Source organism: Physeter macrocephalus, chromosome 15 (genome assembly GCF_002837175.3).
Source record: "Physeter macrocephalus isolate SW-GA chromosome 15, ASM283717v5, whole genome shotgun sequence".
NCBI classification, from domain to species: Eukaryota; Metazoa; Chordata; class Mammalia; order Artiodactyla; family Physeteridae; genus Physeter; species Physeter macrocephalus.
This window is the reverse complement of record NC_041228.1, coordinates 51857559-51881995: the sequence shown is the minus strand read 5'-3', so window position 1 is coordinate 51881995 and position 24437 is coordinate 51857559. Positions and strand designations below refer to the sequence as shown.

General features: G+C 38.8%; 1 protein-coding gene across 1 annotated transcript; it reads left to right on the top strand.

Moving 5' to 3' along the window:
• Positions 1 to 7799: 7799 nt before the first annotated feature.
• On the top strand, positions 7800 to 17369 carry CA3 (carbonic anhydrase 3). Its single transcript, XM_007117497.4, has 7 exons — positions 7800 to 8042; positions 8786 to 8983; positions 11172 to 11290; positions 13022 to 13114; positions 14171 to 14233; positions 15084 to 15239; positions 16390 to 17369. The coding sequence occupies exons 1-7, from the start codon at positions 8009 to 8011 to the stop codon at positions 16507 to 16509; spliced, it is 783 nt and encodes a 260-aa protein (XP_007117559.1). The 5' UTR covers positions 7800 to 8008; the 3' UTR covers positions 16510 to 17369.
• Positions 17370 to 24437: the final 7068 nt, after the last annotated feature.

Below are 24437 nucleotides of genomic sequence, written 5' to 3'. Positions count from 1 at the left end.
AAATGTAGATATTTTAGAATGTATTTGAACTTAAATGGTTACCAGTTTAAATCAAGTATATATAGTTATAGGTCAACATTACAAACTTCATGGTAATCACAAATCAAAAATCTACAATAGATACACAAAAACTAGAGAGAATGGAACACAAGCATACCGTAAAGAAAATCATCAAACCACAAGGGAAGAAACTATAATAAAAGAAAAGAACAGAGAAGAACTACAAAAACAACCAGAAAACCAGAAAAAAAAAATGACAAGAAGTACATACTTATCAATAATCATTTTAAATGTCAATGGACTAAATGTTCCAAGCAAAAGATATAGGGTGGCTGATTGGATAAAACAAGACCCATTTATATGCTATTTACAAGATCCTCACTTCAGAGTAGACAAACAAAGACTGAAAGTGAGGGGACGGGAAAAGATATTTCATACAAATGGAAATGGCAAGAAAGCTGGGGTAGTAGGAATTATATAAGAATAAAGGGATCAATACAAGAAGAGATATAACACTCATTAACATATATGCACCTAATACATAAAGAATAGAATAGAAGCACCTAAACGTATAAAGCAAGTATTAACAGACATATGGGGAGATATTGACAATAATACAATAATAGTAGGGAACTTTTTAACACCTCACCTACATCAATGGACAGATCTTCCAGAAAGTAAATTAATAAGAAAACAGTAGCTTTAAATGACACATTAAACCAGTTGGATTTAATAGATGCCTACAGGAAAATCCATCCAAAACCAGCAGAATACACATTCTTTTCCAGTGCACATGGAACATTCTCCAGGATAGATCACAGTGTAGGTCACAAAACAAGTCTCAACAAATTCAAGAGGATATAAATTATATTAAATTATAAATTATATTATATTATAATTATATTATATTATATATATTATATTATATTATTATAAAATATATTAAATTATAAATTATATTAAATTATTATAAATTGTATATATATATAAATTATATATATTATATATATATAAATTACATATATATATAAATTATATTAATCATTTTTTTCTGACCACAGTGGTATGAAACTAGAAAGCAACTACCGGAAGAAAAATGGAAAAACACAAACACATGGAAACTAAACAACATTTTATTGAAAAACAATGGGTCAGGGCTTCCCTGGTGGTGCAGTGGTTAAAGAATCTGCCTGCCAATGCAGGAGACACAGTTTCGAGCCCTGGTCCAGGAAGATCCCACATGCTGCGGAGCAACTAAGCCCATGCACCACAACTACTTAGCCTGTTCTCTAGAGCCTGTGAGCCACAACTACTGAGCACATGTGCCACAACTACCGAAGCCCATGTGCCTAGAGCCTATGCTCCACAATAAGAGAAGCCACTGCGATGAGAAGCCTGCACATCGCAACGAAGTGTAGCCTCCATTCGCCACAACTAGAGAAAGCCCACACAAAGCAACAAAGACACAATACAGCCAAAAATAAATTAAATAAATAAATTTTAAGAAAACAACAATGGGTCAATGAAGAAATCAAAGAGGAAATCAGAAAATACCTTGAGACAAATGAAATTAACAACACAAATTTCCAAAATCTATGGGACACAGAAAAAGCAGTGCTAAGAGGGAAGTTTATAGTAGTATAGACCTACCTAATGAAACAAGAAAAATCTCAAATAAACAACTTAACCTACCATCTAAAGAGATTAGAAAAAGAACAAACAAAGCCCAAAGTGAGGAGAAGGAAGGAAATAATCAGAGAGGAAACAAATAAAATAGAGACAAAAAAACATTAAAAAATATCATGAAACCAAGAGATTTTTTTTTAAAGATGAACAAAATTGATATGTCTTTAGCTAGCTCATCAAGAAAAAGATAGGACTCAAATAAACAAAATAAGAAATGAAAGAAGAGAAATAGCAACAGATACCACAGAGACACAAAAAAATCATAAGAGAATACTATGAGCAGTTCTATATCAACAAATTGGACAACCTAAAAGAAATGGATAAATTTCTAGACATATGCAAATTTCCAAGCCTGAATCAGGAAGAAATAGAAAATCTGAAAAAACATTAGTAGTGAAATTGAATTTATAATTTAAAAATAAACAAAGAAACCTCCCAGCGAACAAAAGTCCAGGACTGGATGGCTTCACAAGGGAATTCTACCCAACATATAAAGAACAGCTAATACCTATCCTCCTCAAGCTATCCAAAAAATTGAAGAGGAAGGGACTTTCCTGGAGGTCCAGTGGTTAAAATTCTGCCCTTCCATTGCAGGGGGCATGGGTTCAATCCCTGGTCGGGGAACTAAGATCCTGCATGCCACATGGCACAGCCAAGAAAAAAGAAAAAAATGAAGAGGAGGGAACATTCCCAAATTTGTTCTACAAGCCCACCATTACCTCATACCAAAACCAGACAAAGACACTACAAAATAAAGAAATTGCAGGCTAATATTTCTGGTGAATATAGATGCCAAAATCCTCAACAAAATATTAGCAAACTGAATTAAACAATATATAAAAAAAGATCATACACCATGATCAATGGGATTTATTCCTGGGATGCAAGGATAGTTCAATATCCACAAATTGACCAAAGTGATACACTACATTAAGAAAAGGAAGAATAAAAATCATACGATCATCTCAATAAATGCAAAAAAAGCATTTGACAAAACTCAACACCCATTCATGACAAAAACTCTCATCAAAGTTGCTATAGAGGGAACATATTTCAATATAATAAAGGCTATTTATGACAAACCCGCAGCTAACACCATACTCAATGGTGAAAAGCTGACAGATTTTCCTCTAAAAACAGGAATAAGACAAGGATGCCCACTCTTGCCACTTCTGTTTAACATAGTATTGGATGTCCTAGTTACAGCAATCAGGTAAGAAAAAGAGATAAAAGGCATTCAAATGGGAGGGGTAGGAGTGAAAATGTCACTATTTGCAGAAGACATGATACTGTATATAGAAAACCCTAAAGTCTCCACCCAAAAACTATAAGAACTAATCAATGAATTCAGCAAAGTTGCAGGATACAAGATTAATATACAGAAATCTGTTGCTTTTCTATACACTAAAAGTGAACTCTCAGAAAGAGAGAACAAGAAAATAATTCTGTTTGAAATTGTATCAATAGAATAAGATACCTAGGAATAAACTTAACCAAGGAGGTGAAAGGCTTCTACTCTGAAAACTATAAGACACTGATGAAGGAAACTGAAGATGACACAAATAAATGGAAAGGCATCCCATGTTTATGGATTAGAAGAATTAATATTGTTAAACTGTCATTACTACCCAAAGCAATCAACAGATTTAATGCAATCCCTGTCAGAATATCCATGACATTTTCACAGACTAGAACAATAATCCTAAAATTTACAGGGAACCACAAAAGACTCCAAATAGCCAAAGCAATCTTGAGAAAGAAAAACTGAGCTGGAGGTATCATGCTTCCTGACTTTAGACTATACTACAAAGTTGTCAAAACAGTATGGTACTGACACAAAAACAGATACATAGATCAATGGAACAGTAGAGAGTGCCCAGAAATAAACCCACACACCTATTGTCAATTAATCTATGACAAAATAGACAAGAATATACAATGGAGAAAAGACAGTCTCTTCAATAAGTGGTGCTGGAAAAATTGGACAGCTACAATAAAAGAATGAAATTAGAACGTTTTCTCATAACATATACAAAAAAACCTCACAAAACCAAAAACCTCAAAATGGATTAAAGACCTAAATGGAGGACCAGAAACTACAAAACTCCTAGAAGAAAACATAGGTAGAACACTCTTTGAAATAAATCGTAGCAATATTTTTGGATCTATCTCCTAAGGCAATGAAAACAAAAAGCAAAAATAAGCAAATGGGACCTCATCAAACTTGAAACTTGAAACCTTTGCACAGAAAAAGAAACTTCAACAAAACAAAAAGACAACCTACTGAATGGGAGAAAATACCAAATGATATGTCCAATAAAGGGTTAATATCCAAAATATATGAACAGCTCATACAACTCAATATCAAAAAACCAAACAACCTGATTAAAAAATGGGCAGAAGAACTGAATTTTTCCAAAGAAGATATATAGATGGGCAGCAGGCACACAAAAAAGTGCTCAACATTTCTAATCATCAGAGAAATGGAAATCAAAATCATAAGAAGATATCACTTCACTCCGGTCAGAATGGCTAGCATTGAAAAGTACAAATAACAAATGTTGGCAAGGGTATGGAGAAGAGCGAACCCAAGTATACTGCTGGTGGGAATGTAAACTGGTGCAACCACTGTGGGAAACAGTATGGAATTTCCTCAAAAAACTAAAAATAGAACTACCATATGATCCAGCAATTCCACTCCTGGGTATATATAAGAGGAAAATTAAAACATTACTTTGAAAAGATGCATGCACCCCAATATTCATAGCAGCATTACTTACAATAGCCAAGATATGAAAGCAACCTAAGTGTCCATCAACAGATGAATGGATAAAGAAGATGTGTCACACACACACACACACACACAATGGAATGCTGCTCAGCCATAATAGAGAATGAAATTCTGCCATTTGCAACAACATGGATGGACCTGAAGGGTATTATGCTTAGTAAAGTAAATCAGACAAAGACAAACACTGTGTGTTATCACTTATATGTGAACTCTAAAAAATAAAAGAAATGAACGAATTTACAAAACAGAAACAGATTCACAGATATAGAGATCAAACTAGTGGTTACAACTGGGGAAAAGGAATGGGTGAGGAGCAAGATAGGGATAGGGCATTAAGAGGTATAAACTACTATGTCTAAAATAAATAAGCTACAAGGATATATTGTACAACAGAGGGAATATAGCTGATATTTTATAATGATTTTAAATGGAGTATAATCTATAAAAATATTATACACCTGGAAATATTGAGTTGTACACCTGAAATTAAGATAATATTGTAAATCAACTATACTTCAATTTTAAAAAAGAATTAGAAATATAAGGATGTACACATGAAACTTAATAATGTTATAAATCAATGTTACCTCAATAAAAAATAAATTTAAAAAGAGATAAACTGAAGGCCAAAAATTATTTTTTTTTATTTTTTATTAGCCATATTTACATTTGTATCCCAGAATTTGTTCTCTGAAAATAAAAATGTGGTAGAAAATACATATCCCTATAACATAAGATATTTAAGCACAATTATGTAATTACTTCAAATCCTAATTTATGCTTTGATCACAGAGGTGAATAAATAGGCAATTTCTCACTTCTTTTGTTTGTTTCTGATGCACTAGAAATACCAAATGTATCAACTTGCAAAAGATTTGACTTGGTTATATTACCTAGCATCTTGAAAAATAAAATGCCAAATCAAGAGTAAAAATATGTTTAAATTTTACCAACTTAGATCTTTTGAGTTTATAATTTTAACATACCACCTGAAACTTCTACATTCAGACACTCCCTCCTCCCAATAATTTTATTTATCCAAATTACAAATTATCTTCCTTGATTACTCTGTTCTCTCTCTCTCTCTCTCTCTCTCTCTCTTCCTTTCTCTGTATGAACACACTCATTTTGGGGGATAAATCTTACAAATTGCCCAATACATCAACTTTCCAATAATAGTACTAAGAGAAATACTATGTACATGCTAAGGGATAATTTGTAGCTCTTTTTCTGGCATTATTTTTCTCAGTGTATACCTAACAGTTTTCTTTTTTTAAGCCAATTCCAGAAATCTCAGTGTCTTGGACACAATTTAGATTTTTCTCTTTGCTCTGTTGACAGGGAATTTTGAAATTTATATGCAGATGATTAATTTGGGGTTTCTGAAAAATATATTATGGTCTAAAATGACATGATATAAACTGTCTTGAAATTCCAATTTTGATTAACTCTCACAAGCAAGTACAATGAAAAAACCAACATTAGTTTTCAAGACCACAAGCCCAAACCTATTAAACATTTCACTTTGCAAATTCTAACTAGTGTTTATGTGAAATTATGTGCTACTGTGCAAGTGTTTATTATTTTGCACAGTCTTTTTAAAATTTTAATTAATGACAACCCATTTTAAAACTCTATGCATAAATAGTAACAATAAGATGAATTCCTGGATTGTTGGCCTTGCTTGGTATAAAGACTTTATTAAAAAACTTTATCTGTATCATTACTGTATCAAATAACATGAAATTTAGTTACCAATCTTCTAAACACATATAGCAGAAAAAGAGCGATGGAAACAATTTCGTGAATTGGCACAGGTTCGTAGTTTACTAATACAAATAATTATGCGAATATAACCTCTATTAACCACAAACTACAGCAGCACACTATCACAGTGAAGCAGAAAAATGGCCCAGATATGCAAACTCAGTAGCCTTTCTAATCCAACACTGACATATTTGAGCTCAGAGTCTAAGGGCACTTGCATTGCTGTTTGCTTAGATTTTCCAAACCATCTCAGTTCTTGATTCCACATCGTATTGTGTGGATCAAATAATCCCTGGTCACAAAAATATGCTGGGGAGTGACTCCCCTGGCGTCCAGGTTATGAGTGTGGTTAGTCATTCCACATGCCTTGGGGATGAGCTATCTTTACCATGATGAGAGATTTCCTTTTCAAGTTTTGTAATCCCCAAATACAAAAGCCTAACATCAATAAAAGTCAAAGTAATTAAGAAAATGTATATTACAAACTTGTTCAAGACAGCACTGGAATTAGGCTTATCTCTTCTTGCTGTCTTTTTTTAGAAATAAAATTAATACTGACCTGGAACAAAGAAAAAATTTTATATACTCTTAAAACTGTAAATATCTACTACACTGGGTCTTCAGTGTGAACTACAACCAGACATTTAAAAATATATCTTCGACATGTGCACACTGGATATTCCAGTTCTATTCTCCTTTTGCGTGGGTTATCGTACTATAAAACAACGTGGGAGGGGGAGGGAAAAAAATACAAAGCAATTCTGGAAAACTTTTCCTCTCTCTTTTCTTCCAGTCTTTCATTATGTCTTGGAAAATGAGGTCATAACGTTTTACACAATATGGCTCACTTTATATTCGTGGCCTTCCAACACCCCAGAAGGTTCTCGACTACTTTTCGTGAGCAGACTTACAGCTCACGCAGTCGGTTAAACAGGCTCCTGCTCCGCGGTAACCAGCATCCAGATCTCTCCCCGATTCCCGAGACCCAGCCCTCGGAGTCCTGAGGACCAAAGGGACCCACGAGGTTAAGAAATGCTGCCTGGTGTTGTTCCAGGGATCTGGCATCGTCAATCTCTCAAGAATAACAGAGTTAGAGAACCTGCCCTTCGGCCTCTTTCTTCCCATCCTTTGCTGCTAGGATTTTACAAGTTGCCTGCAAGGGAGTCAAACGTGGGTCAGGCAAACAAACGTGTTCTTTCCAGCCACCGAAACCGGATCGCTGGAGCGAAATAAACCCGCGGAAGCATCTGGAGACCGCAGCCAGACCTGTAGCCTGCGCTAAAAGCAACTTCTAAGTGAGGCTGCAAGTGCCGGCGGGGTGCAGATTTTAGTTGGAGGCTAAGCACGGAGGAGGGAGGGAGGGAGGAGGAGGAGGCGAAAGTCGCCGGCATTTCTGCAAATCGGCGCCCGGGGTTAGAGAGCCGTGCAGCTTTAGGAGCCGGGAGGGAGGAATAGAAGGGCCAGGAGAAGCGCTTCCAGGGAGAGGGGAGGGAAGGGGAGGGGAGGGGGAGGGGGAGGGAGGGGAAGGATGCCCTCCGCCCATCACCCCCCACCCCGACAGCTGTCCAGCTCTTGGAATTCATTGGCTTCCCCACTCCGCCTCCCAAATACCACCCCAATCCTGTTTAGCCCCCCACCCCACCGTCGCTGACCTAATAAGGCCATGCAAGTGTGGGGGGATCTATATAAAAGGTGAGGGCTCGCGGGGACTGTGCACGGCGGAGGAGAGAAGGCAGCAGCCGTCCAGTGCCCAAGAAAACGACCATGGCCAAGGAGTGGGGCTACGCCGACCACAACGGTGAGTGCGGGCAGCGGCTCCCGGGCAGTCCGGGAGGGTGCTGCTCAGAAAGTGCGCAACTCCAGCAAGTGCGGTGGAGTCGATGGAAACTAACATTTACCGAGCACTTCCCGAGGGCCAAACACTGCTGACCCTTTTACCTTTTATCTGATTTAGTTCTCCGTGGTGTGGAGCTGTTATTACTCCCATTGGAGGAAACTGAAGCGCAGAGAGGTTCGGTAACTAGCCCAGATCACAGTGCCTCTGACGGAGAAGTCAGACCACCGAGGGCCAGTTCTCACTGTCCCCTTCTCCATGATACTGGGCAAGCACTTAACCTCTCTGAGCCTGGTATTGGTCTAAGCTGCTCTGCCTGCAGCTCCTGCCTACCCATGGGAAAAGGAATATGGATATGCTCTGAAATCGACTTAGGGTCAGTGTTATTTTATTCCAGCTGTATGACAGAAGATGGCATTGGTAAAACATGTGATGAAGTCCACTTCAAAAATAAGGCTTTGAGGCTATATTTGAGCAAATACGTGGAAAATTTGAGGAAATACACGGAGTTAATACAGTCTCCAGGTACACTATTAACAAAACTGTGAACAGGTCTTAAACACTAAGCCTTGTATTGCCCAATCTGATATTCAAGACCTTTTCATAATCACTGGCTAGCCTCTGTGTATTTTGCTGGTTTAGTCACTTAGAAAGAGGGCTTGGATTGCGCCACCAAATAAATAAATCCCCTCAATTTGATTTCCCAGGTCCTGACCACTGGCATGAACTTTACCCGACTGCCAACGGAAACAAACAGTCGCCCATCGAATTGCACACTAAAGACATCAAGCACGACCCTTCCCTGAAGCCATGGTCAGCATCTTATGACCCCGGCTCTGCCAAGACCATCCTGAACAATGGGAAGACCTGCAGGGTTGTGTTTGATGATACTTATGACAGGTCAAGTAAGTATCACACTTAGGTAGAGACACGTGAACATTTTCAACGTCCATATTGGCAAAATGTGACTTATGACACAGCAACAGAATTGGTGGGAAGCGGGGGGCACCTCTTCTCCGAAAAAGGAGATGACATTTGACTTTGCTCTAGTCTTGAAGAATTTATATTTATACATAGAAGAGGAATGTCTCACTCTCTAATGCTGGTCACCCAGGCTGCTACAAAATGGCCCCGTGCCCAAGCTAAAAGTTGGCAATGCATTCCTGAAATGAAGCTTGATAGGGAGGTGATGGTAATGAGTCCAAATGAGTGTTCTTCAGGCTCTGATGGTCTACACCTGAGGGGTTTTTTCTTCCTAACCAAGGCCTGGAGAGCAAGGCTCCCGGTCCCAAAAGTGGCACAGATTCCATTCTACAGAGCAAGGAACATAGCAAAGAAACCAAGTAGGTACTCTCTTCCTCTGCTGTGTGGGTAGGGGCCAATCCAGGGGAGAGAGTAGACCCACTGTATGAATCAAGAAGACTTGCCTTCAGTGCTTCAGTGGGGTTCATCTGACTAATCATTTTGGTGAGTGTTTTTGAAGAATCTGACAATTTCTCCTTGAGTTGTGATTTGTATTTGTGTGAAAATGAAAAATCTCATGTTAAAAAAAAATCTCTTTATTTCACCTACACTATTAAGCAAATCAATGAAATAAAAGAAGGCTAATTAGAAATGCTTTATTTCACTGTGAATGAAGTAAGAATCTACCTTTAGCATTTTGGTGCTTGATATACAGTAATACATTTTCCTATAACCACATTTGTAAAAAATTTAAAATTATCCTTACTGATGTATAGGAAAGAATATTCTCAATGATGTTGTAATTAAAGAGTAATAGTAATAATTTCTACCTACTAGCAGGTTCCAGGTAAGGAATATCATAAAAATATATTTTCTTAAACAATAATCTCATTGGTATCTGCTACTTTTTTTCTCTTCTCCATTTAAATCAAATTCCATTCTGAAGGATTAGTAACAAAAATAAACAGTATCTGTTAGGTTGGATCACATGAAAATGACTTTTTGTAAGCAAAAATGATTGACTGTTGACAATTTCATATAATTCATCCTAATAAATTGGACTCATATGACCAAATAATAACTGTTCCTAGTGGTTGGATAGAAGAAATGCAATTAATCAAACCACTCATTCCTACATGACCAAGCTTATACGAGCCATGTTCTATTGTTTTAGACCTATACTATGGCTTTCAGTGTGCCATTTCAGCACCAACAGTTGGTCAATCTTTTCTAGAATAGCTACCCTCTGAATTCTATTTTGATCTAGCTTATGTTGCTAAATTTTGATTTTAGGGTTTCTGTATAGTTTCCAATATCCTTTAGAAAATATTTGAACTTCTAAATCACTCCCCAGGCTGAATGAAGTGAAACCAAGTTAAGTGCCAGGCTGAGGTATTTGGACAGCAAACTCACATTCATGCTATGGAGAATCATCTTGTTTAGGGGTCCACATTGATTGATTCCCTGGGAAACGTCTGAATTTTCCATTTCATCTCATTTGAGTAAACACAGTCTGAATTAGACGTGGATGAGAGCTCTTGCCTGTAGTACTGAAGAAAAGTGTAGTGAGGCAAGACATGGAGAAGGAATTCACATTTGTTCAGTGATGGCTGTGCTGGGCACTGTGATGAGCAGTTTAAAGCCCTTAATCTCATTTAATCCTCACAGCAGCTCTGAAAGGTCAGTATTATTATCACCTTCAGAGAGATGCAGAAACGGGTTCAGAGAAGTTTAGCAATTTGCCTGAGATCACACAGCTAGCAAGGGGTGGGGCCGGGATTGGAACCTAAGTCTGCCTGTCTCTCAGCTATCCTGTTCTCTCCAATGTACCACACAACAGACCTGTGCTTTGGTTGTTTTCATTGCCCATCCCTGTTTTAATTTTATTTTCATACATGTTAAATTGACATTTAAAAAATAATAAAAAACAAGCAAACAAAATCAGAAGGACAGAGAAGAGAAAGCATTTATTTTGATATAGCCCAAGACTTGACTTTGTGAGAAAGAGACCAGTGTGCTTGGGAATGACACCATCAGCCCAGCCCATAAAGCTTAGGCTATAAGGGCTGTTTAAAGCAGGGCTCTGTAAAAGTGTGAGTTCACTGCTGACCTAGATTCTCTGAATCACAGTGCTGAGAGGTGGCCCTCTCGCTGCACCCTACCGGCTTCGCCAGTTTCATCTTCACTGGGGCTCCTCGGATGATCACGGCTCTGAGCACAGCGTGGATGGAGTCAAGTATGCAGCGGAGGTAGGAGGAATTGCCGTTACCCACTCTGGATCTCACCCAGTGAACACTGAAAACTGAACGATAATGACAGAATAGCATCCAATGCATTTGCTTCAAGCCTGTAGTTATGAAAAGAGCTGCAATAGTTTAGCATAAACTGAAGCTGCCAAACATTCTAGGTTAGACAGTTAAGAGAGTGTAGGTGAGTTAGTGTCATGCATGAAGAATTTCAAGCTTGTATTTAGAAATTGGATAGCAGCTTAATAATAATAATTTTTAAAAAGCCAGGGACCTGACTGGAACTGAAAAGATAATGGTAGCTAATACTTAATTAGGTGCCTACAAGTACTAACTCATTTGATCCTCTAAGCACACTATGAGATGGGCTACAGACAAGGAAACTGAGGCACAGGAAGGTTACATAACAAAGTCACACAGCGCATGAGTGCTAGACCTGTGCTCTACCTTATGCTGATTGGCTTCATAGTTCATCATCCTGCCCAGTGCTCTAAGCTGCCTCTTTTACAAGACTGTGGTGCTTTAAAAATAGCACTTAGTAATTCTGGCTAATGCTCATTCTCTAGTCTCTTAATGAAGGGTGTGCATATGTGTGTGTATGTGTGTGATTTTATATGTACATATGTACTTATACAGAGATAGCTAGATACAGATACACACAATTTAATATGAACAAATACTACTCTCTGTTCCAGTTAACCCATTAAAGGAAACCCATGATTTGTAGCTCAGATCAAGGCATCAAATTACAAGGAAATAAGACAAGCCTCCCGCATGTTCTCTGTATAAAGCCAAGCCTATAAGGGGTGACAAATGCCCTGGAGGCGAGGATCATTCCATTTGTACTGCCAAACTCTTCCAGAGGCAGACTCTGGTCAACCATAGGAGCTGAGACAGAAACCTTGGAGCCACTTGTGGACACTCTCTTAGGCAGCATCATTAGGCAACCTAACTAAATTTGACGAAACAGTTAAACTAAACTATAGGAGACCCGAAGTACTTCCCTGTGATCATTTCTCTACAGCCCATCTAGACAGCCAGTGACAGGATAAATTAATTGAGAATGCCTTCTAGACATCTTCCTCCACAAATGGGGAAAGTTTAGTATATTCCTTACAAATGTGGGCAAGGCTTGCAGTTTGGTCTTTACATGTGGGATTATCTCACACTTTTGGTCTTGAATAAAATACTTCTAAATTGCCATGAACTATTGTATTCTCTTGCCATTCTATATAATGCAATGTGAAAAATTTGACTAATTTAACTAGTGTCTGTGTTAGCACCTTAACAGTATTAAGGTAAGGTTACCACTCAGTTCTAGACCATTTGTTGCTGAAAGGAGAGAGGCATGAAGACACCTAAGTCCCCTTATTTTTCCTCTCCTACTTCCCAGTTAATTGTGACTTTAGAATGCTAGGAGATTCCTGTTTATAACTCTGTGTTTCACTGTTTGATTTGGTCAGAAAAAGGACTAATGTTATACAGAACTAAAATAATATTTTGAATTGGTTTAACGAAAGTTCAGTTTTCACCGATTCTACCTATCATAACTTTTAATTTGAACCATTAAAAGTCTTACCAAAATATTGCATGTTAATTTTTAGAGTTCTGTCAACTTCTGTGAGAGTGTTCAGCAACCTTAGACTGTACAATTATTGGGTTTATTGTGAATAATTTTATACTTATTTCCTTATTTTAGGAATTTACCTCATAACCTCTGTTCTATGGTTTCAGCTTCATTTGGTTCACTGGAATTCAAATTACAACAGTTTTGGAAGTGCTCTGAAGAAACCTGATGGAGTAGCTGTGGTTGGCATTTTTCTGAAGGTAAGGTAAAAATTGACCATATATTTTTTTCAAAGTTTAGTTCCTTATCAATGCTTAAGTTTTACTCCCTCCTTTTATTTAAAGGGGAGAGAGGAATGAATTTCAGTATTCATTCAACTAGTCAAGATATTTCTGTTAAGATCAGCTCAAAATTTTTTGCTCTCCCTTAGAAGAGTAACTTTTGCCATACTTTAGTACCCCTAGCCCTTCTAAATTTTCTCAAGATGCAGGATGTATGTGTGTGTGTGCGTGTGTGTGAGTGTGGTGTGTGTGTAGGGGCAGTGGAGATGGCGCCTTTGAAGGAGTTTATTTCAGTGGCAGTGAGGGCAAGGGCAGCATTGTTCATTACCCTTTCCTGCTACTCCGCGTCAATTGCAGTGGAAACCAGAAAAGCCAATGTTGGGAACGTCTGTGATGCCGATTCCCTGGCTGGACATCCACTCGGCTTAGGGTGGCCACCACTCACATGATCCCAGGCTAAGATAACACACGGAATGTGTGTGTTGTTGAGCCAGCCTTGGTTTAGAGAGGACTTAGTGTCATTAATACATGAATTTAGTGGTAACATAATCTAGATTTTAAGCCAGAGGTGAAAATCTAGCTTCTTTCTTTTTGAATGACCTAATTTGTTTTATGTTGTGAATTCATTGGGTCATTTTCAGTGCTTGAACACAGTTCTACAGGAAGTGGAGTGGGTCTGAGGAGAAAGACAACGGGTTTAGTTTTAGATACATTGAGTCCATTTTAGCTCTAATTCTATTAAAAAGAAAAGTAGACTGACTTCACAGAGAAGGTCAAGGACATAGATGTAAATCAACATGTAATTTGTGGTTTTGTACTTCAGAGGCCTGGAGTCCAAGTTTAGTTCAGAAAATATATACTCTAAAATCTTGGTGGGGGGAATAAACTTATGTTTTTGCTTAGTATAAGATGTTCTGACAGATTTATAAACACTAGTGGTAGATGGATGGATTAAAATGTTTTTAAGACAATCCTAAATTATGGAGAAGAGAAAAATATAGTTGTTGGTTTTCTTTTTCTTGTTTTTTTTTACAGATAGGACAGGAGAAAGGCGAGTTTCAGCTGCTCGTTGATGCACTGGACAAAATTAAGACCAAGGTAAAAATATCATTTTCCTCCCAGAACATAAAAGCAGCGTGTGTCAATTTTTTCTTTTTACATTTTCAAGTGTATTTCTTTCACCTAAAATCTGTTAGTAAGTTTGATGAATATGCTAAGCATACATATAAAAGCAAATGCTATTATATTTGTATGTATATTTTTATGGTTTATAGTTTTTAGAGCAGTTTCACATACATAAGTTTATTTAATTCTCATAGTCAACCTGTCAGATAACTACATTTTTAATGAAGTGTTTGAGAGAGAAGTTGAGTGGTGTTCCCCTGCCCAACACACACACACACACACACACACACACACACTGACACGCATGCAGAGGTACTAAATGTTTGGGTCCTAGTGTTTCGCTTTCTCTCCTGGGTGGCACCTGTATATTTTAAATCTTAACAGTAGATTCTTCTACTTAGCAGACTCACTTTAATTCTTTCTGTTCTAATCAAACGCTTTATAGTTTTACCACCAGAGAAAGTAAGTATTCTGAGTATGATACTCAATAAAAATGCAACCCTGTTTTGTATCATCGAGAACCACAGCATTAACTTGTATGAAATATTTCTGTTACAGTTTAGAACGAGTTTGTCCTTTTTCTTGAGAAATGATAGATTTATAGCGCTACCTAGAGTGAATAAGGAATAAAATTGACTGTGGCAAAGTCATACCATGCAAACCGGCCTCCCCCATCTGCCCTTTATTTCTGAAAAGGCACGTACTTGTTCACAAGCTCCTTTTTCTCCGTTGCATTTGAAATCCATTCTCCCCAAACGGTGAGACGCTGCGGCAGGCGATGCGCATGCGCCCGCTCACCGCGCTGGGTCCCGCTGTCTCCCAGGGCAAGGAGGCGCCCTTCACGAACTTCGACCCGTCCTGCCTGTTCCCCGCCTGCCGAGACTACTGGACCTACCACGGCTCCTTCACCACGCCGCCCTGCGAGGAGTGCATCGTGTGGCTCCTGCTGAAGGAGCCGATCACCGTGAGCCCCGGACAGGTGAGCGGCGGCCGCGGGCCGGCCTTGAGAGCACGCTGACTTACCGTCGCCGGCAGGCTCTGTGAGATGCAGACGCTAAACTGAAAATATAAAGCAATAGATGCTTACCGAACATCTCTGCGACTGGAGACTTCATAGTTTGCCCCGGTTAATTACGATCAGTCTGTTTAACTTTCTAAAACTCAACTTCCAAAGGGTACCAGGCTAAATGCAAAAACATTTAAAGGTGGTGGTGATGCCGAACAATGCCCAAGTTTGTGCTCTAGAAACACTGAAGGGTACAGATCCATATGAGTTAGACTTTGCTAATTTGGAGAACTCCCAAATACTGAGCCCTGTTTAGGAGATGGAATGGTAAATACAGGCCTGGGGAGAAGATGCTGGTGGAAGGGATTGAACATCCTTGTGAGGTGTATACTGGTTCCCCAGTTTTACAGCTAAGTAGGTTGAGGCTCAGATAGGTTAAGCAGTTTGCTCATGATCACACAGCCAAGGGCAGGATCTGAGATTGCAGCTCCAGTCTGTCTGCTTTTGATACCTTCGACCTCTCTCCTCAGGCCTCCCTTCTAAGTGTTCATGTAAATTGACTTCATTAACTTATGCAATGAAGGGCCAATTGAGCCTATTATTTGCACTGTCTTCCACTCCTACATAAGGGATAGATTTCATACTGATCTGTCGAATTAAAAGAATTGTTTCAGAATTCAGGAGGAAAAGGTTTTGACCAGAGGGTATGGTGATCCTGTATAAAAGGAAGAAAAGTGGGCTTCCCTGGTGGCGCAGTGGTTGCGCGTCCGCCTGCCGATGCAGGGGAACCGGGTTCGCGCCCCGGTCTGGGAGGATCCCACATGCCGCGGAGCGTCTGGGCCCGTGAGCCATGGCCGCTGGGCCTGCGCGTCCGGAGCCTGTGCTCCGCGACGGGAGAGGCCACAACATAAAAGGAAGAAAAGTGTTTTTACAAATTAAAAAAAATAATTAGAAAATAAAAAGGTTTTTGTTACTCAGAACCAAATAACTCTCACTGGACATTGGAGACAAGTTTTGTAGTTTGCTTGTTTAGGAAGCTGGCGATTTCTAAATCTTTGTCACGCGCTTAATGTGTCCAGTTGGTCTGAATGTCACTCTGACAGCCTTCCCTTGCCCCTTGCAGATGGCCAAGCTGCGGAGCCTCTATTCCAGCGCGGAAAATGAGCCCCCAGTGCCCCTGGTGAGGAACTGGCGCCCTCCACAGCCTGTCAAAGGCAGGGTAGTGAAGGCCTCCTTCAAATGAGGCTGCTGGAGCTTGCCCTCTTCAGGAAAGGAAACCGACACTGCAGAGCTTGGTTCCTTGCCTCCTTTTGGTGCTTCTTACTGCAAGTATTTCACTTTTCCACACCAAGCAATGAAGATGAGAGATGTGATCACCGAGAAACCAGAATTAACTATTGACAAGATCTAATATGAAAGCATTTGGCCTTTTTAATCATCACCTTTCTTGTAAAAACAGCATTTCTAGTAAGGTTTCAAAGAAGAAGAAACAGAGTTGGAAGAGGAAAGGTAGAGAAAAATGGCTGTTGGGCACTGTTTTTGTGTCATCTTAAATTTCACATAACTTCAGTTTACTCTTTTCATGTTATGAGTTATTCATCTTAAAGAAATAATGAGTAATTATATACGTGGGGGTAGAGGTTTCTGAAGATCGTATAGCAATTCAGCATAAGCCAGAAATTAAAATGACTGTGGATACCAAGAATTGAGATGATGATGTGTTTTAACCTTTAAATAAAACCAATAAGAGGTCCATCACTTATTAACATTTAACCTACTGTAAAGATTGCCTGGTTTTGATTATCAATGAAAGTAAAATACACTGACTAGGAATTTAAAAAAAAATTTGACCCATTATTTGAATGCTTTCTTCATAAAGATGTTGACTTTATCCTAATATTTTTCTTTACCTGAAGGAGGGCCATTTATTTTTCATTTTACTACTTTTATCTTTGCATGCTTATTAAAATAAAAACTGCCTCTGATATCTTTCTAATTTGAGCGTGGGATTAATGATTCCTAGAACATGCAGGAGTGAATGCCTGCACTTGAAGTAAAAGCAGTTGTACTGATCATCAAAACTAATAAAGACATGAATGTAAACAGTTGAGTGTTGTGTTTTTTAAGGAGGGAGAACATTGTAAGTTTGTTTTTATAACTGAAGTGACTCAAATTCTGAGTTGGATTGGAAGCTACATTCCTTGTAGACCAGCTGAAGCAATTACTGGGGACCTTCCGAGGAAATTGCAGACCAGAGGAGGAATGTGTAGCCATACATTTGACAGTGTGGACTAGTTTCCAGAGGCCTCAAGGTTGGTTTAGGATTCTGGGGTCCATACCAGTACCATGGTTGCTAACTTAGGGGCATGGAATCAAGTCAGACTGTAGCCTTTATGTCCTTATTTTTTTTTAATGTGCATCAAGATAACACCAGTCTAACACTACAAAAATCCATACACTGAGACCTTCAAAAATATCTTTAGACATAAAGTCTAACTTTGCAGTTAGTGGCTTTGATAAATCTTTTATCACCTCACTGGCTAATATGTTAACTTACTTTCAAAAATGGCAGCAATAATTGAATTACCCTAAGGAATGAAAATGGTATTGGGTCAGGAGAGTCCTGCAATGCTGGAAGTCAAGTCATGAGACAGAGTCCTAGGAGGCTAATGCTATTTAATGGTTTACCACTTGGGTGAAGTAAAACCAGGTTGGTCAGTGCAAACTGGTTGTGTTAATTAAACCCCTTGAAATTAGGAGGTGTGGAGCTTTCATCAGTTAGTGGTAATACACAAACTGATTCTCTCAGGGTACTTGGTAATGCTGGGAGCACTGTAAAAATGTACCCAATGTACACTCTTATGTGGTAGAGGAACATATGACTTAATTCTAGCTACAATGGTGCTTACACAAGCTTACAACAGGCTGGACAAGGCTGGAACTGTTTTAAGGGAAAATGTGTAATCAAGAGAAGGTATCTCCCTAGACCATGAGCTCCATTAGGGCACAGACATGAATCTTGTACACTAACATCCCCCTTTTTGCCTAATATGGTGTCTGGCACTTGATAAGCACTCAATAAACATTTGATTTCATGAACATAGATGAACCCGGGACAAATACTCATCTTCTTTAACAACACAGGATTAAGACTAATACTGTTTTTTGCTCATCTCATTCAGTTTGGGTCTCCTTGGAAAATGATCTCTTTAGCTTCAGGTGGTAGCCTTCCAGTAGGACATATATTCCCTGCCCCTCATCCAAGTCACTGCCAATGATCACAATTATCACCCAACTTAAAACTTCCTCTCAACTTCTCCCTGAAGCTCAAAGTGCTGAATTATTATAAATGTCCATTAGAATATTGAAACCACATTTGTGTTCTTATTCAGTGGGGGGACAATTTTCCTGATCATGCACAGTCTTCCAAGCAATTACATTTTAGGCATACACAGCCTACAGAGGGGACATGGCTAGGAGCTGCTGTGGTGAAAAATGTTTCCACGTCTGCCAACTTTTGTTCTTCAGATATAATCATTTCAGATATTTTAAAACTTCAGCAAAGGGCAGAAACTAATTTGAATGACGTGTGTTATAATAGTCAGATGATTATATCCTTAAAAGTCGATGAATGGGGCATCATCAGTAAGAATTTACTGAATATAGGGCATTGCTACATTTTGAGAGGGTGTATATAATTCCTACCCCTTTAATGGGGAGACAGAATATATTTATGAAGAGGTAAATAACTATTCAGGACCACTGATCCAAAATTCTTTACGTGCAATCAGGGAATACTTATGTAGATGAATGGAAAGTATTCTACATAGAACATGTAAAACTGAAGATTTTGGTGTCTATAATCATTTACATAATTAAATAAATATGGGTGAAACTGAACAACCATAAACAAGCTTGGATAGATGTGAAAAATTAGTGTGTCAGTTACTCAAATAAGAATTGGCACAAATAAAATTGTTCTAAAAGAAATACCTATGGTCCAAAACCACATCAGATACCATGTATAAATAAAATTAATGAGATTTTAGTTTCTCCTCTAATATCCTCTTATTTGATATTAAAAAGGAACTGTGGACACGAGCAAAATACATTATTTTAGCAAAGAATAAGTGAGAAGTAAGAAAAACTACAAATGTCATATTTTTAGAAATTCTAAAAATTTCAAGTTTAGTATATGAAGATTTAATGATTTTTTTTTAAATGACCCCTAAGGTAGCACTTAAAGACTTAACATGCAAATAAGAAGACAAAATCAAGTTTGCATGTTATTTTCATTTAGATCACTGGATGGCAGCAACACATTTAAAAAATTTCATTTGGGTCCCTAGATGACAGCAAAATAATTACAAAAATGACAAATGAAATGTCATTCACAGAGCAATGAGGGTTTTTATTTTTAAATCCTGAATACCCTATTTCCTTTTCCCAAATGTTCAATATTAACCATCAATATCTATCTGCAACAGAAAAGATGGTGAGAGAGTCTTACATATTTCTGATAATTTTATTTTTTAAAACACATGGTCAATCTTTTTTTTTTTTAATTAATTAATTTTTGGCTGCATTCGGTTTTCGTTGCTGCACGCAGGCTTTCTCTAGTTGCAGAGAACAGGGGCTACTCTTCATTGCGGTGCACGGGCTTCACATTGCGGTGGCTTCTCTTGTTGCGGAGCACAGGCTCTAGGTGCGTGGGCTTCAGTAGTTGTGGCTTGTGGGCTCTAGAGCACAGGCTCAGTAGTTGTGGCGCAAGGGCTTAGTTGCTCCACCGCATGTGCGATCTTCCCGCACCAGGGCTCGAACTCGTGTCCCCTGCATTGGCAGGCGGATTCTTAACCACTGTGCCACCAGAGAAGCCCCTTTCCGAGAATTTTAATAGCCAAAAGTGAGGCCTGTGTGTTAGTAGTTGGTACACTCAAACTGAGACAAATGAGAAATGAACATTTTACAATCCTGTTCAGTCTTCTGGAGGCCTGGGTACAAGGTACACAGCACTCCCCCAATACGTGGCCTCAGGCAAGTTAACTTCTCTGTGCCTCACTCTCCTCATCTGTGAGCAGGAGTGATAAAAGTACCTGCTCAGAGGGTTAAGTATTAAATGAGTTAATATATGTAAACCTCTTAGAGTAGTTATTCCAGACATAATAAAACTCTCAACAGCAGTTAACTATTATCTTCTGTAAGGTAATTTTACTTCAACTAAGAAAAATTCCAATGGCTTATTCAATACTTAAAGTCATGTTTCTTTCTTGATGTTTCTATGAGTAAGGTCATGAATCCATGTCTTATCAATTTAGATAAGACTAAGGAGTTAATTACCATAATGGGCTCCCCTAATGAGTTCCCTCTGTGCTTGGCATTGGGGAAATGGTTTCTAAAAACAATGGCGATAACTCTTGTCTGATAATTTTCAGCAGCAAAAACAAGTTGTGGCTCCATTAGAAACCAGCACAAAGCTAGAAGGGGTGATTTGGGGAGGATCAGAAAGTGTTCTGGAAGAAGTTCCTATTCCAGAGCTCTGCACCTGACCTTCTGAGGAAATGTATGATTAGCAAAACATCCAAAAACTAAACCAAAATAGAGAGGTGAGAGAACTATGGTGTTCACTCTGTTTTGCTGACTTTGGAATGTTGGCAGGATAGAGTAGCTCAGAGTGCTGTGTGAAGTGGAAAATCTATCCTCACCGTAAGTACAGGAAGTCTCTTGCCTTGAAATTAATTTGGGACTTGTCTAGGCATGTCATAAAATCAGAATCCTGAATGAGATGCACAAGTCATCCTGGGCTATGAGTTTATCCATTTGGGGGCAACTCAGCTCCAATTGTACAAAAGGAAATAAAACAGTCGAGGCTTAAAATCCAGGATCCAGGGAATGACTAGAGAACTAATTAACTACTTCAGATTTGAAGGCATTTAATGGCAACCACTTGACAACTTGACGAGGTGGATAATCACATATAATCAGCAGGAGTAAGAGTGAGGGTAACGGTGTGCTCACAGGGGACCAAGTGCACTACAGAAGCATAAAACCCAGTGATCTAAGAACTAATTTTAGCCAGGTGAGAATCGACTCTGTGCAGTAAACGAGGAATCAGATTCTCCCTTGTATTTAAATTATTCCCAGGTAGAGGAGCCTGGAAGCTCAGGAGAAATATTTTGGCCATTAAATGTACATATTCTGTTTCAGCATGCCCATACATTTCTATCATACTCACTCAGCTCATTTGAAATTTGGATGGTTACAAACACATTTGTTCAAGGGAAGTCATTCCCCCAAGGACAATTGAGTCCCATGAAAGTATATGACAAATGGAAGTGTCTGAAAATACAGTGCAACTTGGGTTCAAAGAATTCACACTTCTCCCTCCTGTGTGTGTGATTGGTTTAATGGAACACAGGACCCCAGAGAAGGGGCCTGACATGGGTAGGGAGACTGTACAAGCCAAACAGAGAAGATGGAAGGGTGGGGCCCAGCCCAGGGAAGAACTGAGAACTAAGCAGGAAAAGGTGCATTTTGACAGTTGGTAATACAGAAACTTTCATCCAGTGAAGACCTAGGGCTCAGGTTCTTGTACCAGGAATTAATTAATTTTAAGAGTAACAAGATTACTTATCAATTCTATCTGTAAGGTAAGTAGGTGTGTGCATGTGTGTATGTAAGTGTGATGAGTAGTGGCGGCAGGGAGATTTTAGGAGGGTAAGGACTTTGTCTTGTTATACTATAGAGGCCCCAGTACCTAACACAATTATCTGGAACATAGTGCTGGAAAAGTACTTGTTGAATGAAGGGAGGAATGGACGGATGGATGGACAGATGGACAGATGGAAGAGGCAGTGAGAGTCCTAAAATAATGAATGGAGTCTAAGTTCCTGAGCTGGTGGGAGCTATATCTTCATCCTAGGAAGGTCAGTGACTGATATCTGGAAGGGCTCTTGGAGAAAAGCAGGGGTTTCCATTGTTGTCACCCAGGCTTGTCTGTACAGAGAGTGTGGGTGCCAGAAGAGAAACAGTTTTACATGTATCCAAACCTTATCATTTGCAAATTTAACTGAGTATAGAAGAGACATATTTTAAAAGATATAAAAGGAGATTCTCTACCAGAGTATTTATCTCTTAACACCCATGCTTCTAATAAGCAAACTGAAGGTAGTTGGCAATGAGCCTGTGACATTGGGCTCTGGTGATACTAACTGGCACGATTCATGCTAGTGCTTGAACTTTTATAAATTTGCCTTTATTTTCTCATTTGTCATTTTAGTTCTCCATTTCATTCACCTTTGTGCTCATAGCAATTCCACATACATAATAAAGATAACTCTTTAACTCATATGCTTGTGTTATGGCCAGAAATGAGCAAAGTATGATACTTTTGAAAATTCAGTAAAGACTTTCAACTGACAGGTTCCACCCCACCCCAAGCAAATGATGGTCAATTCAGGTAAATGTCCTGGGCTCCACAAACAACACAGACATATACACCACATATATCCTCACACACTTGTAATTACTACCTGGAGCTTTACAATGTAGTGGATGATTCTTTGAGAAAAACATTTACTCAGGCAGTGAATTTGCCAGAAATCAAACTCAAGTTCTGTTTTGACAGGTGGGGAGGGGGGTAGGAAATGCTAGTTGGCAGCTCAATTCATAACTAGAAGTGTAAATCTCTGGTTGCCTCTACAATTTTTTTTTAATTTAAAGTATTTTAATGATATTTCATCAGAGGTCTAATTTCCTTTTTTTAGTTTGTTTTCTCTAACAAAGGGCCTGTTGTCAAGATTGTGAGGTGCACTAAGCCTCTTGTTCTTAGCAGCTTGATATGGAACATTGATTAGGCCCTCGTAGGGGTGGGGAGTTTCAGAGGAATTATGAAATAACCACAAGGAGCAAAGAAGAAAGCTTGCAGTTTGCTAAGAATGTAGTGGTTTTAGCTGGGCAGAAGCATTCAATATTTGATATATAATTTTAAAAGTATGTGCACGTGACTAAAAAAACCCTTCTCTTGAAAGGATTTCATGCTTTTCAAAAGCAATTATGTGTCGAGTGTAAAAGAAATAAAAGTAGGTCAAGGATCTACATGGAAGCATCAAAGAAGAGAAAAAAAATGAAAAGAAAGAGTCCACCTTCAAACATTACTCAAGAGAAATTGTATTAAATGTGGCTGTGACTGCTGAGGGGAAGGCCTTATCGGGCATGGCCATGGTGCCCAGCACACTGGGCATGAAATACATGGTAAATAGTGATATCAGTGTCATTGGAAAGAAGGAAAAGATAGCAGAACCAAGGGCACAGGCGACCTGCAAAACCTGGCCCTGGGTCACCTGGGCCTCTAGGCCAATAGTGGACTCCAGACTCCTTTTGGATGATGTAGCCACTAGGGCTCAGTTTTAGAACATGAACCTCCAATATAGAATTTTTAAAAATAAATTATATACTCACAGTCTTATACTGCTATATATATTATAAAACGTAAATAAAGTGGAAATTTTCAGGGAGTGAAAAAACAGCTATTAAGAAAACATTCTCATGGTTTTTTCTCCTGCCATGGAGTGGTCCTTCATGTGCACCCCGAGGTGTGTGCATTGCGTGTGGAGACGGCTGGTTTGGAGCCGTCCACTAACAAGACCATCTTAGACAGTCTCCTGCCAGCCAATCAACTTCACTCTGTTCTACGATTCCTCACCTCACTGGGCCACTGTTGCATTCACTGTCTCACCCAGTGGGGATTAGCTGAGTGTAGAAGTAGAAAGGATAACTCTATCATACGTGTTAGAAAAATAGTGCAAATAGGCCCTGCTGTGAACTGTGAGAAGTCTAGCACCCAGTTTTGACTGACCAGTTTTGACCTTGGGTTGGGTGGTTGTTTGAACTGGTTATAAACTCTTTTAGCTCAGTCAAAGATGGCCAAAGAAAAAAACAAGAAAAAGAAGAAAGAAAAAGTCATCCCATCATATCAAAGATAACTCAAGGGATATTTATTATACTATTCCTTCTGTCCCTTAAAATATGGAAATTTATTCATTCAAGTGTGTGTTCTGTACAAGGCACTATGCTCTAGAGGAAGAGAAAGAGAAGGAAGAAGAGGAAGAAGAGGAGGAGGAGAAGAAGAAGAAGAAGAAGAAGAAAGGAAGGTGGAGAGGGAGGGGAGGGGGA

Excerpts from the sequence above, each read along its gene's own strand:
- CA3 (XM_007117497.4), top strand. The coding sequence starts at position 8,009 with ATGGCCAAGGAGTGGGGCTACGCCGACCACAACG. Across the intron at positions 8,984-11,171 it reads TGATACTTATGACAGGTCAA|TGCTGAGAGGTGGCCCTCTC; the intron begins GTAAGTATCACA and ends TCTGAATCACAG. Across the intron at positions 14,234-15,083 it reads TGGACAAAATTAAGACCAAG|GGCAAGGAGGCGCCCTTCAC; the intron begins GTAAAAATATCA and ends GCTGTCTCCCAG.